The 15,404-nt window shown below is 46.4% G+C and overlaps 1 protein-coding gene across 2 annotated transcripts in view; it reads right to left on the bottom strand.

Moving 5' to 3' along the window:
- The window catches only part of GALNT17 (polypeptide N-acetylgalactosaminyltransferase 17), a 467,376-nt gene that overhangs the window by 35,192 nt on the left and 416,780 nt on the right, over positions 1-15,404 (bottom strand). For both annotated transcript variants that reach the window (XM_082358584.1, XM_082358585.1), the window contains exon 9: positions 13,804-13,899. In XM_082358584.1, the coding sequence (XP_082214710.1) occupies positions 13,804-13,899 (96 nt within the window). The remainder of the gene's footprint in view (positions 1-13,803; positions 13,900-15,404) is intronic.

Genomic DNA, 15,404 nt, shown 5'->3' on the forward strand with positions numbered 1-15,404 from the left:
TGGACTCTTCACACTCAGCATCCCCAAAGCCACTGTGTGTTCCTCGGATGCCTGCCCTGGGGCGTTAGCGCCCATGGCCTCTCATCTTGGACTCTGCCCCTCTTGCAGTGCCTCTGCAGTGCGGGAAGGAGAGCTCAGCCTGTTTTCTGCTCCTGGCATGTTCCCTGATGAAGCCAGGCAAATCATCGGCTAGAAGCCAGCCTAGATCAGCCTGGACCACCCGAAAATTCAGAGCCTTAACAGAGGAGTTAGACGTGGGCCTGGTTACGATGTCCACACGTGAGAGCAGGTGTGAAGATGCTCTGAGATGGAACCAGCCCCAGAGATTTAGGACGAGGCTTCCATCATCACTGAACACCCATTATACTCCGGGCCTTGCTCTGGGGCTGTTCATTCGTTCATTGGCAGGATGTTATTTAACCCATGACAATGACCCTACAAAAGTCAGGGCACGCCCTCTTTTTTTTTTTTTTTCCAATGAAGACACTGTATTTTTTCCCCTCGATTCTAGAAGCCAAAACTCCCACTGGCACGGTGGTTCCTTTCATGTTGCCCATCTCCACCCTCCCAGCTGAGCCCACCAGTGTATGCTGGTGCCTGTCCCAGCCTGAAGCCACCCTGGGCTCACCCCAGGGCCACCACACAGGCTTGGCCAAAGCATCCGGCCCCTTCCCCCTGCCCCAGGAGTTAATAGACCATCTGTGTGTCCTTCATTCAACATTAAACATTTGTAGGTTGCCCACCATGTGCCACGGCCTCTTCATGTTCCACAGAGAGAACACGTCCCTGGAACTCTCTGGAAGAATGCCCTTCCCTGGAATTTGGAGGCTTCAACCTTGTAAGCTATGCTAGGTGAGCTAGAAATTGTTAGGTCTTGGAGGGTAAACCTGGGCTGGTGGATCAGTTGATTTCCATGTCTCTGTTGAGGCGAATTCATAAATTCCTCTTAGGAAAAAAAAAAAAAAGCCTACATTTCTGCTCCAATATCCCATAATTTGATGCAGGGGAAATTATAGTTTTACTCAAATTCAGATGACAGACATCTGCTTTCTGAGCATTAATTCTCACTGTTCTCTAGATTTTCCACTAATGTTTTAGAAACATAGCTAGTTTCTTTTTGTTTAGTCTTTTATTCCCCTTATTCTGCTTTTAAACATGCTTTCAAGTGCCGGCCCCTCGTAGCCACTTCATCTGTCTTCTCATCTTCCCTCAAAGTCAAGCTTCCAGAAAGTTCTCTCCATCATGTCTCCACCTCCTCACCTCCCTTTCTCCCCTGCGCCCAATCCAGTCTGGCTTCCTCTTACCCACGGTTTTTTTGTTACTGCATTGAACACGCAGTGCACTCTGGCTACTGGCCCTCTGGGCAGCAGCATTTGGCTCTGCTCTTCCTGGGTTGGTGTGACACCCACCTTTCTGGTGTCCAGTGCTCTGGCCCCATCACCCACTAAACGTGGAGCCACACTAGGGTCTGTCCTAGGACCCCTGGCCTGCTGTCCCCTGGGACGCACCTGGAGCCCCATCGGCCTCTGCAGCTCTGCCCTCAGCACTGAGTTGGAATGTTCAGCTGCCTGGGGAGGACACCACGTTGGGATTTCCAAAGCTCCACCCCCAAACTCACATGGCCCACAGCAGAACTCAGCATCGGGACCCCAACCTCAGCAAATGGCACCACACTCTACTCGTCCAGCCAGGGACTTGAGTGTCACCTTCATCTCCTTATCCCTTTCCTCAACCTCTCAACTATCAACTCCAGTCAACCTGACCTCCTGAACAGCTTTATAAAACTTGAAATAGTTTTAGTTGAAATAGTTTTAGTCTTACAAAAAACTTGCATAAATAGTACAGAGAGGCCCTGTATGCCTAACACCCAACTTATCCTAAAGTTAACATCTTCCATCATCATGATACAATTAGCAAAGCCAGGGAATTAACTGGTACAATCCTGTTAACTGATCTACAGACCTCGTGGGAATTTCCCCGGTTTTCCAATTATGTCCGTTTCTTCTTCAGGATCCAATCCTGAATCCACATTGCATTTCATGCTTATGTCTCTTGGTCTCCTTTGACCTGGGATAGCTCCTCAGTCTCTCGTTTTTTGTTTGTTTTGTTTGCTTGTTTTTTGTAAAATACTAGTTTTAATCTTGTTTATTTTTCTATCTTTTGAAGGCTTAGGGGGACCTCAAACATACAAAATCTGGTTAATCATGATCCTTGGTTCACAAACACTCTCATCTTTGGTCTAGGCAGAACTGTTTTTTCTCTTCAGTTATTTATTTTTTCATTTATTTTTGCAATGACTTTGACACTTTTGAAGAGTACTGGACAGTTATTTTTTAGAAGGTCCCTTGATATGGGCTTGTCTGATGTCTTCTCATGATTAAAATTAAGGTTATAGTTATACATTTTTTAGCAAGAAAACCAGAGGTGATATTGTGCCCCTTCAGGGCATCAGATTGGGGGTTCGTGGTGTCTTATTACCAGTGACATTAACCTTGATCTTTTGGTTAAGGTGGTGTCTTCTGGGCTTCTCAATTGTAATGTTACTATTTTCCCTTTACAAAGGGAGATAATTTGAAGCTTTGCAAATATCTTCTTTTCTAAAAATTTTTATATAACACACTTTTAATTTATTTAAACAAATAAAATATATAATATACTAATGATATACACATTACACAATACATGTTCTAAATAGTATTGATAGAACAATTACAGTAACTCTTTATTGAGTATCCAGTACTGGTTGATTTGTGTCCAGATAAGGAATAACAATCATTTAAAAAAAAACTGAGTTATGGGCTTCCCTGGTGGCGTAGTTGTTAAGAATCTGCCTGCCAATGCAGGAGACACAGGTTTGAGCCCTGGTCCGGGAAGATCCCACATGTCACGGAGCAGCTAAGCCCATGCGCCACAACTACTGAGTCTGCACTCTAGAGCCCATGAGCCACAACTACCGAGCCTGTGTGCCACAACTACTGAAGCCCGCGTGCCTAGAGCCTATGCTCGGCAACAAGCCACCACAATGAGAAGCCCGTGCACCACAACGAAGAGTAGGCCCTGCTCACAGCAAATAAAGCAAGCCCATGCTCAGCAACGAAGACCCAACGCAGCCAAAAAATATATAAATAAAATAAATAAATTTAAAAAATTGAGCTATTACTGTCATGATTGCCATGGTGATTTTCATTTCCCACATCCTTTCTACAATTTTTTTTAAAATTTATTTTTGGCTGTGTTGGGTCTTCACTGCTGAGCATGGGCTTTCTCTAGTTGCTGCGAGCAGGGGCTACTCGTCCTTGCGGTGCGCAGGCTTCTCACTGCGGGGGCTTCTCTTGCTGTGGAGCACGGGCTCTAGGCGCCCGGGCTTCAGTAGTTGTGGCATGCGGGCTCAGTAATTGTGGCTCGTGGGCTCTAGAGTGCAGGCTCAGTAGTTGTGGCGCACAAGCTTAGCTACCCTGCGGCATGTGGGATCTTCTCAGACCAGGGATCGAACCCATGTCCCCTGCATTGGCAGGTGGATTCTTAACCACTATGCCACCAGGGAAGTCCTCCTTCTGCATTTTTTAAGTGGACTCTACTGAAAGGAAGAGCTGTCTCTCTCCCACCATTTATTTATTTATATCAGTATGTACTTGTGGACTTTTAAAAAATTATTCTATGGATGGCACTCCAATAGTATTGTTATTTATTTTGTTGCTCAACTAGCTCCAGCTTTGGCCATTAGGAACTCTTTCAGGGTGGCTCCTGTGTTCGTTTGACAAGCCACCACCTCCTTTTCAGAATTTCCTTTTATTCTGATGTCACAAGATTTTCCTTCTGGAAGCATCGAAAATCTGGGCACTAGATGTTTTCATTGCTACCGGGGTTTCATTGCTTCTAGACCCTCTCAGAGCTGGGAAATATATGTATGTATACTAACCTGTGCACACATTTATTTATTTTTTTCTATATTTTTTACAAACTTATTTCTACGTTTCTATATATGTGAATATGTTTTATATATGTATATGTGTGCATATATAACATATAAAATAAACTCATCCTGATCCTGCCCATTCCAGCCCAATGCCCCAGGATTCAGTCTAACCATCCCTTTTTCCTTGTGTGTACCCTCTCCCCAAGAGTGAGAAACCTGGTTCTCATTATCCCTACTTTACCTACTTACTTGTTCAATCCTACTCTATGTATACAGTAGCTTCAGAATTGTTAGCCCAGACCCCTGCAGAAAACAAGCTTACTTACTAGAATACAGTATATGCAGTGGTTCCTTTTTCTTTAACCTTATAGGATCAAGTCAAAATTGTCCAAACAGTTCCCAAGTTACTTAGATTAGTGATGTTCTTCCCCATCCTTCCGTATGGTTACATAATTCATATATAATCTCATTAGGTTCATTTTTCACCATTGGCATTCCATTTTGGGTCCTGTTCCCCAAATTCTAGTTGAATTTATTATTATTTTTGGTCACTTGAAACATCATCGTAGTTCTAAGAGTCAGATTTGTGTATAAAGGGACCCAGAGAGAAGTGTCCCTTCATTCCTTCTGTCCTGTTTCCATTCCCACGTCCTTTCCATCCCATTCTCACCCACCCCCTGTAGGTAACCAATCTCATTAGTTTCTGGTTGGTCCTTCCTGCATCTTTTTTGCACAGATGAGCAGATACAGGGATTTATTTTTATATTAGCATTTGTCTTAAATAAGGCTTAGCATACTATATGTATTCTTTTCTACTTTGCCTTTTTCACTTAACAGTATGTTAAAATCACTCTGTATTAGTTCATAGCAATCGCCCTTGTTAATTTTCATAGCTGCATACTACTCCATGGTGTGGATGTGCCACAGCTTATTGAACTACTCTCTCCCATGACTAGGCATGAAGGTAGCTTCCAACGTTTTGCAACTGCAAACAATAGAGCAATGTACATCTGGATTTTCATGTTGTTGAAGATGTATCTTCAGAGTAGATTTCTGGAAGTGGGATTGCTGGGACAAAAAGTAAGTGGAAAATTAAGTTGAAGCTTTGTTGGGTGCTACCAAACTCTCCTCCAGAAAGGTGGCACCAGTTTGCATTTCTACCAGCAATCTATGACATTGGCTATTTCTCCAGAACCTTGACAACAGAGTATGTTGTCACAGTAAAAAATTTTTGCAAATATCATGGGTGAGAAATAGAATCTTAGCGTTATTTTACTGTGAATTTCCCAATTATGAATGAGTTTAGTAGAAAAGTAGATTTCCGCTCCGATTCCTCATAGACTTTTCTCTTACAAAGAGGGACTTTTTGTAATACTATTGAGGTTTGTGGAAGAAGGGAGACATATGGTGTGATGTGGAACTCCCATTGGACAGAAGAGCACACAGAAAGGCAATACCTCTCTTAGCATCGTCCAGGGAGGAATTCGTTTGGTGAAAGATGTGAAGGGTCATTTCCTGGTTTCCAGTTTTGCTAAGATGCAGGAATCAAAGATCTTCACTAGCCACGTGTGACTCTGGCTAGCTCCTGGCTCAGCTTGGCAGTGTATCAGGAGCCTCATCTCCAACAGAGCCTGCATGACAAAATATCTGGAGTGCTAGGGTGACCCTTTGGCTGTCCATATGTCCACCAAGTTGAAATCTCCTTTCCTGTTCATGGCCAAACCAACTATTTAAGTAGGGGATACTGAGATTGAGCAGATGAGAACCCGCATCCTGTACAAAAAACCTCTCTGCAAGGTGTCTTGTGATTCACCTTCAATATTTGGCTGATTGACATTTACATCTCCATGGAGGGGCCACAGACTCAGGCATGCAGGAACTTCAGAGACATGAACGTAGTCTTTAGGGGGCAGAATCATCGGTCAAGATGATTGATCAGAGGCCCTTGAAAGCAGGGTCCATCACCTGACACTAAGACCCTGAAGCTGTGGAGGAAGCCACGAGCGGTCTGTGCAGGGCCCTCCCAGCAGGCGGCTGGTGATGCCAAGACCATGTCACAGAGCAACCTGAAGAAGGCCTTCATTCACACCTTCTAGAACCAACCTCTGTGCACCTATGGCACCCTCAGTGGTCCACTGTGTGGGTGGAATTCCAGCAAGGTGTCTCATACTTGGCACTTTGGACAACCCTAGCTCCTGAGCCAGGCGGATGGTACAATGAGGACAGTCTAGAACCTTCTGCCATCCACACTTCGGTCTTCCTTTGGCCTCGTCTGATGGAAACCCAGACTCCAGAGTCCCCGCCATCCTGTACCAATGGCCTAAACTCCACTAGCCCTAAACTCTTTAGTGAGAAATAAAATATTGCCTGCCATATCAGTAAACAAAGGCTGTTGTAGTCCTCAGCGATTGCAGCCACCTCGACGGTGAGCCCTGAGGGAACTCAGGAAGGAAACAGAGAATACCTGCCATCTAGCAGTCATCAAACTGCAGTCACCCCAGATGGTGCAGCCTCAGAATGAGAAAACACAGGATACTGGCCCCAGACAGCAGAGGTGCATATCAAAGGAATGATGTCAGTGTGCCCAGACTCTTGCATCTTCCCATACATAGAAAAGTGCTAAATTCCGTAACTTGAGAAGTCTAGTTTTCTTTTATTTACAGTAACCTTTTCTTCTGACTACCTGGGGCTGTTGTAAAAACTCCTACATATCCTGGGTTCCCCCCTTCCTCTTTGGAACAGTTTTCTCAGCATTTATCTGAGAGGCTGTCTCTCGGGCTAAGTCCTAAGATGTCCGCCGAATAAAACAGAACTCTCAACTTTTAGGTTGTGCACTTTTTTTCAGTCGACATTAGGATCCACCCTTAATTCTGATCGGCCATGTTCTCAGACCCTCTTCATCTCAAACAAGCAATGTCTTTGAAAATAATCACTCAACAGATACCACTGCTCCAAAGAGAAATCAAAACTCTGAACTGAACGGTCAGGGGACAAGACCGTTCAAACATTTTGTATTTGCTCTGCTGCATCTCATGGTGCTAAGACCACAAAGACCTTTCTACTAGGTGGTTTCACCTTCCCCCTTGTCCTTCAGAAGCAGCAATGTCATTTCCTTATTAATTCGGTGATACAAAAACCAGCTAAGAAAGCAGCATATTTCTTTGACAAAAAAAAAAAAAAGGCTGAAAGCAAGCCTCAGAAATGATAATGGTTGTCTGAGGGTGGTAGGATTATAGACGATTTAAATTTGTCTTTTTCAAATTCACCATAATGCTGTTGCGCCTTTAGGGAACAAGAAAAAGATTGGCAGTGACTCGCTTTGAATTTAACAGCTCTGGGCAAGGTAGGAAGTCTCAGTTGCTAATGTGGCCACCATCCTAGCTTTCCATCTGAGTTCATTATTCCAAGCCTAACAGCAACACAAAACCTGCCTGGATCACTTTTTGTGTCTGGAGGAAAATTAACTCAGCTTCTAAGGAGATGGGAATTTCCCGGTGGTCCAGTGGTTAGGACTCGGGGCTTTCAGTGCTGTGGCCTGGGTTCAATCCCTGGTTGGGGAACTAGGACCCCACAAGCCCCTCGGAGTGGCCAAAAACAAACAAACAAACACCACCCAATAACTTCTAAGGAGATGTAAAATTTTAACTAAGAATCTCCACTGGAAAACCACTTATGATTGTAACTCCGATTTTCTGGAAAGACTAGCTCATCAACCCATTCTGGCGAGAGAGAAAAAGTACAGGAATTCCTCCTTAACCTGGAGTTCCCCTTAAGCAAAGTCAAATACATGTGTCTGTAGTTCTGTATGCCATTTAGGACATCAAGCATCCCTGTTCCCTGTATGTGGTCTGTGAGATCTACTTTTCAGGGATAATTAGAAAGTGGGAACCAGGGACTGGAAATAGAAAAGCAAAGCAAAGCAGATGGCAGAGAAAGAGGCTCGGGTCTCCCGCTAAGTCTCGGGAAAGTCTCAGGGAGCAGAAAGCGAGTAACCCTGCTCTCCTTCGAGGTCTGGGAAGAGGGTGGGCGTGAGGGATGCCCACACGGGCTGGGTGAAGGCACAGCCCGGGATGCAGGAGCTAACAGCCCTGAAATAATAAAACCAGAAACGTTCTGAATATCTGGGGAGAAGATGAGGCAGAGGAACAAGAAAAGAGAATCTGCAGTGAAGCATAACGGATTTATAAGTGTCGCACCGGAATGCAGGGGAGGGTTTTTCAAAATATTGCGTAAAAGATGGGAAGTGGAAATATTGCAGCACAGAACCTCCGAGATGTCCCGCTTCAGCACCGGTATTGTCTCTCCTGCTTTCCGTTGTCTCTTTTTTGTGTGTGTAGGTTTCCCAAACGTAAAAAATACCTGCCTTCGCTCCTCCAACCCTATTTTCCCACAGCGTCTAAGGCTGCCCTGCTTTGACCTCATGGTGGTTTCCAGGAATCGAGGGATTACAGGGTTGGCTTCTTACCGAATGTGGGAGGCTTGCTCCCAGAATCACGGGCCTGTTTGCTGGGGCAGAGCCATCTAGCCCTGGGTGCTAACCCCTATGTACTCTCCATGGCTCCGTCCCCTGAGCCCCACCACTTACATGACTTCACCTGGAAGCCAAGGCTGCTGGATGTCATTAACTTCTGCATTTTCCGAGTGCCCCCCACAGGCTAAGCTCTGTCACTCCGTGGGGCACTAGTGCCTTATTGGCAAAATGCATCATCGTGACAAGGTGTTTGGATGATGGATTGCTTAAACGATGAAGCCATCAAGGAATAAGTCCAAGATCAGATTACATTTAATTATGGGATAAAAGAATTCTCATCTGTCATTCTGTTGATGAATTAACTGAGGGAGAGAATGTGAGCTTCTCAGAAAAGAGGCGAGAGGAAGACTAAACGTAATGACCGAAGGACAAACAGGGGAGACCTGAGATACCCTCCCAGGAACCCACTGGACAGGAAAGTTCCTTGGAACAAAGCCTGACTTCTCTCAATTCCTCTCCAAGGTGCACACCTCGTCTTAAGAACATCCTTTACAGCTTGTAGCTCTTTCAAAGAGTGCTCCGTGGAGTTCCCAGGGCCACTGCATTTGGAATGCTTGCCGGTCATGCTCTGTCCATGGCGGGGCTGCTGGAAGCTGTGGTCGGTCCACAGCTCGGGAGGGAGGAGCCCGCATTGGAATCGGTGAGGCTGTGTGGGTGGTCCCCATGAACACTCCCAGTGAAGCTGGTCCTCAAGTTGGATGTGTCGCCCCTACGCATGCTTCAAGTCTTTCTTCCATGCCTTGCTGGGAGCTAGGGAACGTCTGGGGGCTCAAGAATGTGAGACACGTCCCCTCCCACGAATGTACAGCCCAGCATCCAAGACCAGGAGTTACAGGATGGTTTGGAAAGTGGCCTGGCATTACCTGAATCTCAACTTTCAAAGGGGCTGGGGGAGTCACTACTTACCTGAGAGGATAAACATTACCCAAACCAGAAACGGGTTTATTGTCAGCATTTTGTTCCCTGTCTCAATCCAGCCACAGCCCTGGCCCATGAAGCTGCCTCACTGGGACCTTGGGCAGCAGCTCGGTCGCAGGGACTTGAGAGCACCAGGAAATTAAAGAAGGATGCCCCGGGCCCAGCCCTGCCTACCTTGTTCTCTCTTCTTGACCTCCGCCCTCAAGGGAAATCAGAATGGGGAAGGTTGACAGGTTGACCAGGTGGGCTGGGAGAGAGAACAGGAAGAGGCTGGCAGAGGAGGACAATCCCACGGCCAATATCCCTGCAGGGAGACCTTGGCTGCCGCAGTGAAGGGACCCACGGGGACCTGGGCCCAGGATGGCAAAAGCTGGGAGTGTGTGGGAGAGCCCTGGGCCTCCCTAGACAAGACCTCCCGCTCTGAATGGGTTCAAGCCAACACCGAAGGCCGCCACTGTGCCCTTGACGTCTGTTTCTTTTACGCTTGTGATATAAAATTTATTTTAAAATAATTGTAAGATAAAAAGACAGCCAGTTTAAAGAAAAAAAAATTTAAATAAAACACTGGCTCAGAAAAGAAAGGGCTGTTTGTCTAATGCAAATTAGTAACCAGACAAGAGCAAGGCTGGTCACAAGCTCGTGACTGAGCGGGCTCTCTGAGTGGCTGGGAACCGTTTCCATCTTGTTGACAAACACATGTTGCAAGGCAGGAAATTACCCTCCTCAGTGCCTATTTTATCTCTGTTTAATTGCTGTTTGATAATAAATTACAACATAGAGTCCATTAATTAAGCTAACAATGTCTGTGGAACACCAATTCCTTCTTCTGGGAGTTGCCTTGTTACGGGAGCTTTGATTCAGTTTGTTTGCCCAACAGCACTTTATGCAGTGGTTTAAAAAGATGCCAAGTCACGTGACTGGTGGGGCAACACCCCTAGCCTGGGGGCAGTGGGTTTGGGCAGGAGGGGGAGGAAACCTTGGTGAGCCTGAGAAGGGGCACCCTGGCAGCTGGAAAGCAGTACCAAGGATGCACTCTAATTCAGAACATGCGGTGGAAGAGAAGAAAAACCAAAACAAAACATTAGATCTACTTTCAAAACATCAGCTGATGGAAAACGACCATGGCCCCCACTTACAAGAATTCATCCCAGAGTTGGGGGGCGGGGGAGCAAGGACCAGCCTGATTTGGTTTGCCATTCCATCATCAGCTAAACGGAAGGAGGATTCATTTGGAAAAGTTGTGCATGCAGGTGGAATGGGTGAATGATGAATTCTAGATATTTCCCAACAAAGCCCCCTGTACTGGGCTGTGACGGCCACCGGCTCCCAGCATGAGAGGAGAACTTGGTGCCCGGCTCCTGTCCTGGCAGGGAGTAGGCAGGTAGTCACCAGGGCAAAGACTCTCCTCACATTTCGCCTGTGCTGTCTGGGAGGTAGGCTACCTGGGCATTCCAGCTGGATGGGTTTAGCAGGTGACCAGGTGGGACCTTGAGGGAGGGGATGCAACAAGAGTACAGGCTCTGGACAGAAGGGGGAGGAAGGTCAAGTTCTCAGGGAACTGCCCCAGACCATTTGGAGCTGTGGGCATCACAAGGGTGTCAGACAGGGGTTCTGAGCAGTCAGGGTCCATGGGGAGGGCAGGGGGCCCTGGGAGGAGGGGGCCGCAGGGCTACGAAAGGCAGATGCAGCTGCCTCCATGCCCTGGCCCTCAGGTTCAGCCAAAAACTTCCTGAGTGGCTTAGAAAATCTTCCCCTGAAACACCCAGGTAAAAAGGCACTGCTTAGAGCCATAGGAAGAAGCCCTCAGGTCTCTGGGAGACATTTATTGGACCATCTTTACTCCTTTTCTCATTCACAGAAGTTGGCTTCACGGGCTGGTTTTTGATTACGCAAATCCCTGCATGTGATAGTGTCTGTTACCTCACAGTTAATAAGCACTCAGTTCAAGTGGGACCTCTTCAGAAGATCGGACAGGGAAACCTGGGAGTTCAGTGTTCTAAAAGCTACTCCTGGCATTTCCCAAAATGATGGTCACGTACAGCATGGTGGTCCAGAAGTGGGCATCCCCAAGGCTCAGTGTCCAGGCTCCAGTTGCCCTCCTGGCCCAGTACCACCACGTCACCATCTCCTCTCCCGGCCATCCCGCCCGAGACTAGTCAGGGTGGATCACTGGCTTGTCATCTGACCTCTCCCAAGACGCAGCCTCTTAAATGACTGACGCAACCATCCCCTTCAGGCCACAACTCCCCACCTCCATTTCCCCGGCCACCAAGACTTTTAGGGTACTTTACTCCTCCAGACCCTGGGAGGCAAAAACTGGAGAGTCAGTAGGGACTGAAGGTCAGGATGACTCCAGAGCGTCCATCCCTCCCTGACCTCCTCCGGGACTGGCTGTGCCTGATCTAAACATATCATTACCACACTGCCCCCCACTGCAGCCGCAGGTGAACCTTCAAGGGCTCCCCAGTGCCCTCAGGGTCGAGTCCCAAACTCTCCAGGCCAGCATCATTCCATCACTGGGAACTTGTTAGAAATGCAATATCTCAGCCCCCCCCCACTGCCCCCTGACTCAGAAACTCTGAGGATGGGGCCCAGGAGCTGGTGCTGTCATAAGCCTTCCAGATGATTCTGCTGCACACTGACGTGTGAGACCCAGTGCCTTGGAACATGTCTTATGAGGCCTTGGAGAGCCGCCTCTCCATCTCTCTTCCGCCTCATCTCTCAGCACGTCTTTCTCTCTTGCATCCTAAGCCCTGGCCAAACTGGGCTACCTCCTGCCTCTTAGCACGCAGCACCCCAGGCTATCTCACTCTTCTCACATCTTCTACGCTGTAGGTTTCCTGGTCTTTCCTCCTCCAGTGTAAACCACTTGAGAGCAGGGGCTGTATCTTATCAACTGCCAAATACAGTCGTCACCAGTGTCTGTAGTAGGTGCTCAAGACCCATCTGTTGAGTGAAGGAAGAAATGAATGGATGAAGACACTGGGCTCTTTAGTGCATCTTGCCTTTGATGCTAAAGCTCTGTTTCTCCACGGAAGGAAGCAGGTCTAGGCTTCCTGGTCGATCTTCTGCTTCCTGCGGGCACTTTTAGGCAGTGGTAGGGCTCCGGAAATTATCTTGAATTCAATGGACTGGATTTGAATTTAAAATGCTTGGGTTGTGTTGGAGAGCCTGCTCCAGCACAGCCCCAAAGAGCCTGTTCACAGGCACTTGCTCCTCTGTGCCTCAGTTTCCCCATGCTGCTTGCTTGCCTCCTAGAGTGACCGCAAGGAGCAAAGGAGCAAGTTCAGCCTGGCGTTACTTGTCCACTTTCAGGGGACACATCACACACTGAAGGCAGCGGAGGGTCTGGATTATGAGAACTACCTGCGGTGATAGTAAAGGAAATACAGCTCTTCTCTTTCCAGATGCTGGCTTAATGGGAAAGCAAAAGTGCTCTGAGCAGAGACAACCACGAGCCATAAATGCATGCGAGAGTCTGTGCGTATGACCGATGAACGTGAACTTGGCACGTAAGGTGTGTGTCCATAAAACATGAGAGAGATGAAGGGAGCTTACGGGACATTCTGTCCAATGTCTTCCTTTTACAGATGAACAAACAGAGATTGCGCGTCTGGCTTAGAACCAACCATCTTGTGCTCCTCTGGGATTGAATGTTTTCCCAGTTTGTAGCTTGCCTTTTATTACTATTGGTTGACATAAAATTGGTTTAAACTTTGATGCATGTCAAGTCTAATGACATTTTTGGATATATTTTCTCCCAGTTCTACAGGATTTCTGCTAAGCTCTTGGTGCACACACCCATAATATGCACACACACACACACACACTGTGGGCTAGCACAAAGCTGTCAAAGGAAATTCATTTACCAGGCTCTATTTTTACTTCGTTGGTTGATTGTTTTGCCCTTTTTGGTTATCTTTGCTATCTCCTGGGAGACCAGAAGACACATGTGTTCTTTGAAATATTACTGCAAGCACATTTCTCCTTCTCAGTCAGTGCTTGGCACTTGTACCAGCACTTACAGACCAGGTCATGCTTACCACCAAACTGATGATGGTCTTTCAGAACAGAGATATCAATCAGGTTGTCATGAGGGAAGCCGCTAACTCTTTCTCTGACGTTGTAAACAGGCATATTTGGTTATAATTAAACATATGTACACGTGGCATCCATTTGCCTATTAGCAAATGACACAAATTGTATGCGGTCTCCTTTCAGTAGGAAATGTGCCCATTGATCCTCTTTAATATTTGTGTTGATGCTACCACTTGTGAATCTTTTCCCTAGTCTCTATAGAGAAACCACCAGAAAGCCTCTCGGCTGCTCAGAACAGGTAACAATTACCAAAGTAGAGGACAGAAGTTCCCAGAAGTCCTACACATCCCCTGTAGGTCCGGTGACCTTACTCCCTTCCTGCTCAGAGATGGGCTCCTACCTGGGGTCCCCAGCCATGGCACGGGTACAGTATTGCTGTGTGGTTCTCCAGCGGCCCCTGGTCCAAGCAGACGTCTTTTGCCTTGCTGTTGCGAAGCTGCAGGAATAGGCGAAACATGACCCGTCAGAGCTCATCTGGTGGAGCTACCTGCCCCCCATCCACTGTGGCTTGGTTCTGACTTCTTGATGCAAAGGCCATGAGACCCACACCCCCGCCCCCAAGTATGGACCGAAGCTTCAGTCTGTCAGGTGATCACTTTAGCAACAAAGTCCTCCAGTGGGTGTGTGGGTACTGGTCCTCTTGCCTGTGACCCACACACATGCACATAGCTCCCCCATCCCCAGCACAAAGGAAGATCTCAGAGAACCTTTGGACATAGGAACATTGACTACACATTGGTTATCCAAGTGGACCTCGGCACCAGCACTGGTTTTCACAACCCTGGGAACCATGGGTCACCTTTTCAGGTCATTACTGGCATAGAGGCATGAAAAATAGTAATCAAAAGAGAGAAAAAAAAAATCTTGCCATCAGGAAAAGCTCAAGCAACATTCATTCATATATTCAAAAAATATTTACTGAATGCATACAGTGCACCAGGTAACGTTCTAGGTGTTTGGAATGAATCTGCGGAGGAAAAAACAAAAGTTCCCAAGACAACATCCCTGAATCTAGGCATGTCTCTTTGGAAGCATGTAAGAACTTACCTCATTTGGATCTCCAGGCCCACTGTGATTCTATATTGGTGTCCATCCCACCCACCACCCTGAAATCTCAACCAGTGGGAAAATGGCAACATTGTTGGTCTACCCCATACATCTGAGCCCCCTCCAGATTATATTCTCCGTGGAAACCAAACTAACCAGGGATAAATCAAGAAGAGACGCACGGGACAATCTGCTTTTGCGCACCCAAGTTGTGTCTGGGTTCAGACAACTGAGCAGACTTTTAATAACTTTTTAAAAAAAATGTAAAAAGTAACACCATCTCATTGAGATGTTTTAGGAAATACAGAGGAAAGTATCAATGGTTCACAATCCTCTTACACAATTTTTTCCCCAATTTTGGACAATTTAATTTTGTTCAGTTTTGGCTGTAATGAGCAACAAAGCATAAAGCTTTGTTCACGTTTCAGATTTCCTTAAGAATAGACTCCTAGAACTGAGACTACGGTATCAAAGGGCATGGAGACCTTAATGTTCTTAAAACATGCTGCCCAACTGCTTTCTGGAAGCTTTGGACTAATTGATATTCCTATCCAGAAGGTATGTAAATACTTAACCAGTCCTGAGTTTCACCCTTTAAAAGTATTGTGTTGATCAAAGTGTACAAACTTCTAGTTATAAGATGAGTAAGTTCTGGGCATCTATGTACAGCATGGTAATTATAGCTGACAATATTGATAGCAACATACTTGACAGTTGCTAAGTGAGCAGACCTTAAATGTTCTCACCACAAAAAAGAAATGGTAATTATGTGGCATGTTAGCTAATGATATGGTGGTAATCATTTTGCAATATATAAGTGTATCAAATCAACAAGTTGTACAGCTTAAACTTATACAATGTTATATGTCAATTATATCTCAAAGCTGGACAGAG

The sequence above is a fragment of the Balaenoptera borealis genome (assembly GCF_965194805.1).
Source record: "Balaenoptera borealis genome assembly, chromosome: 16".
In the NCBI taxonomy this organism is placed as follows: Eukaryota; Metazoa; Chordata; class Mammalia; order Artiodactyla; family Balaenopteridae; genus Balaenoptera; species Balaenoptera borealis.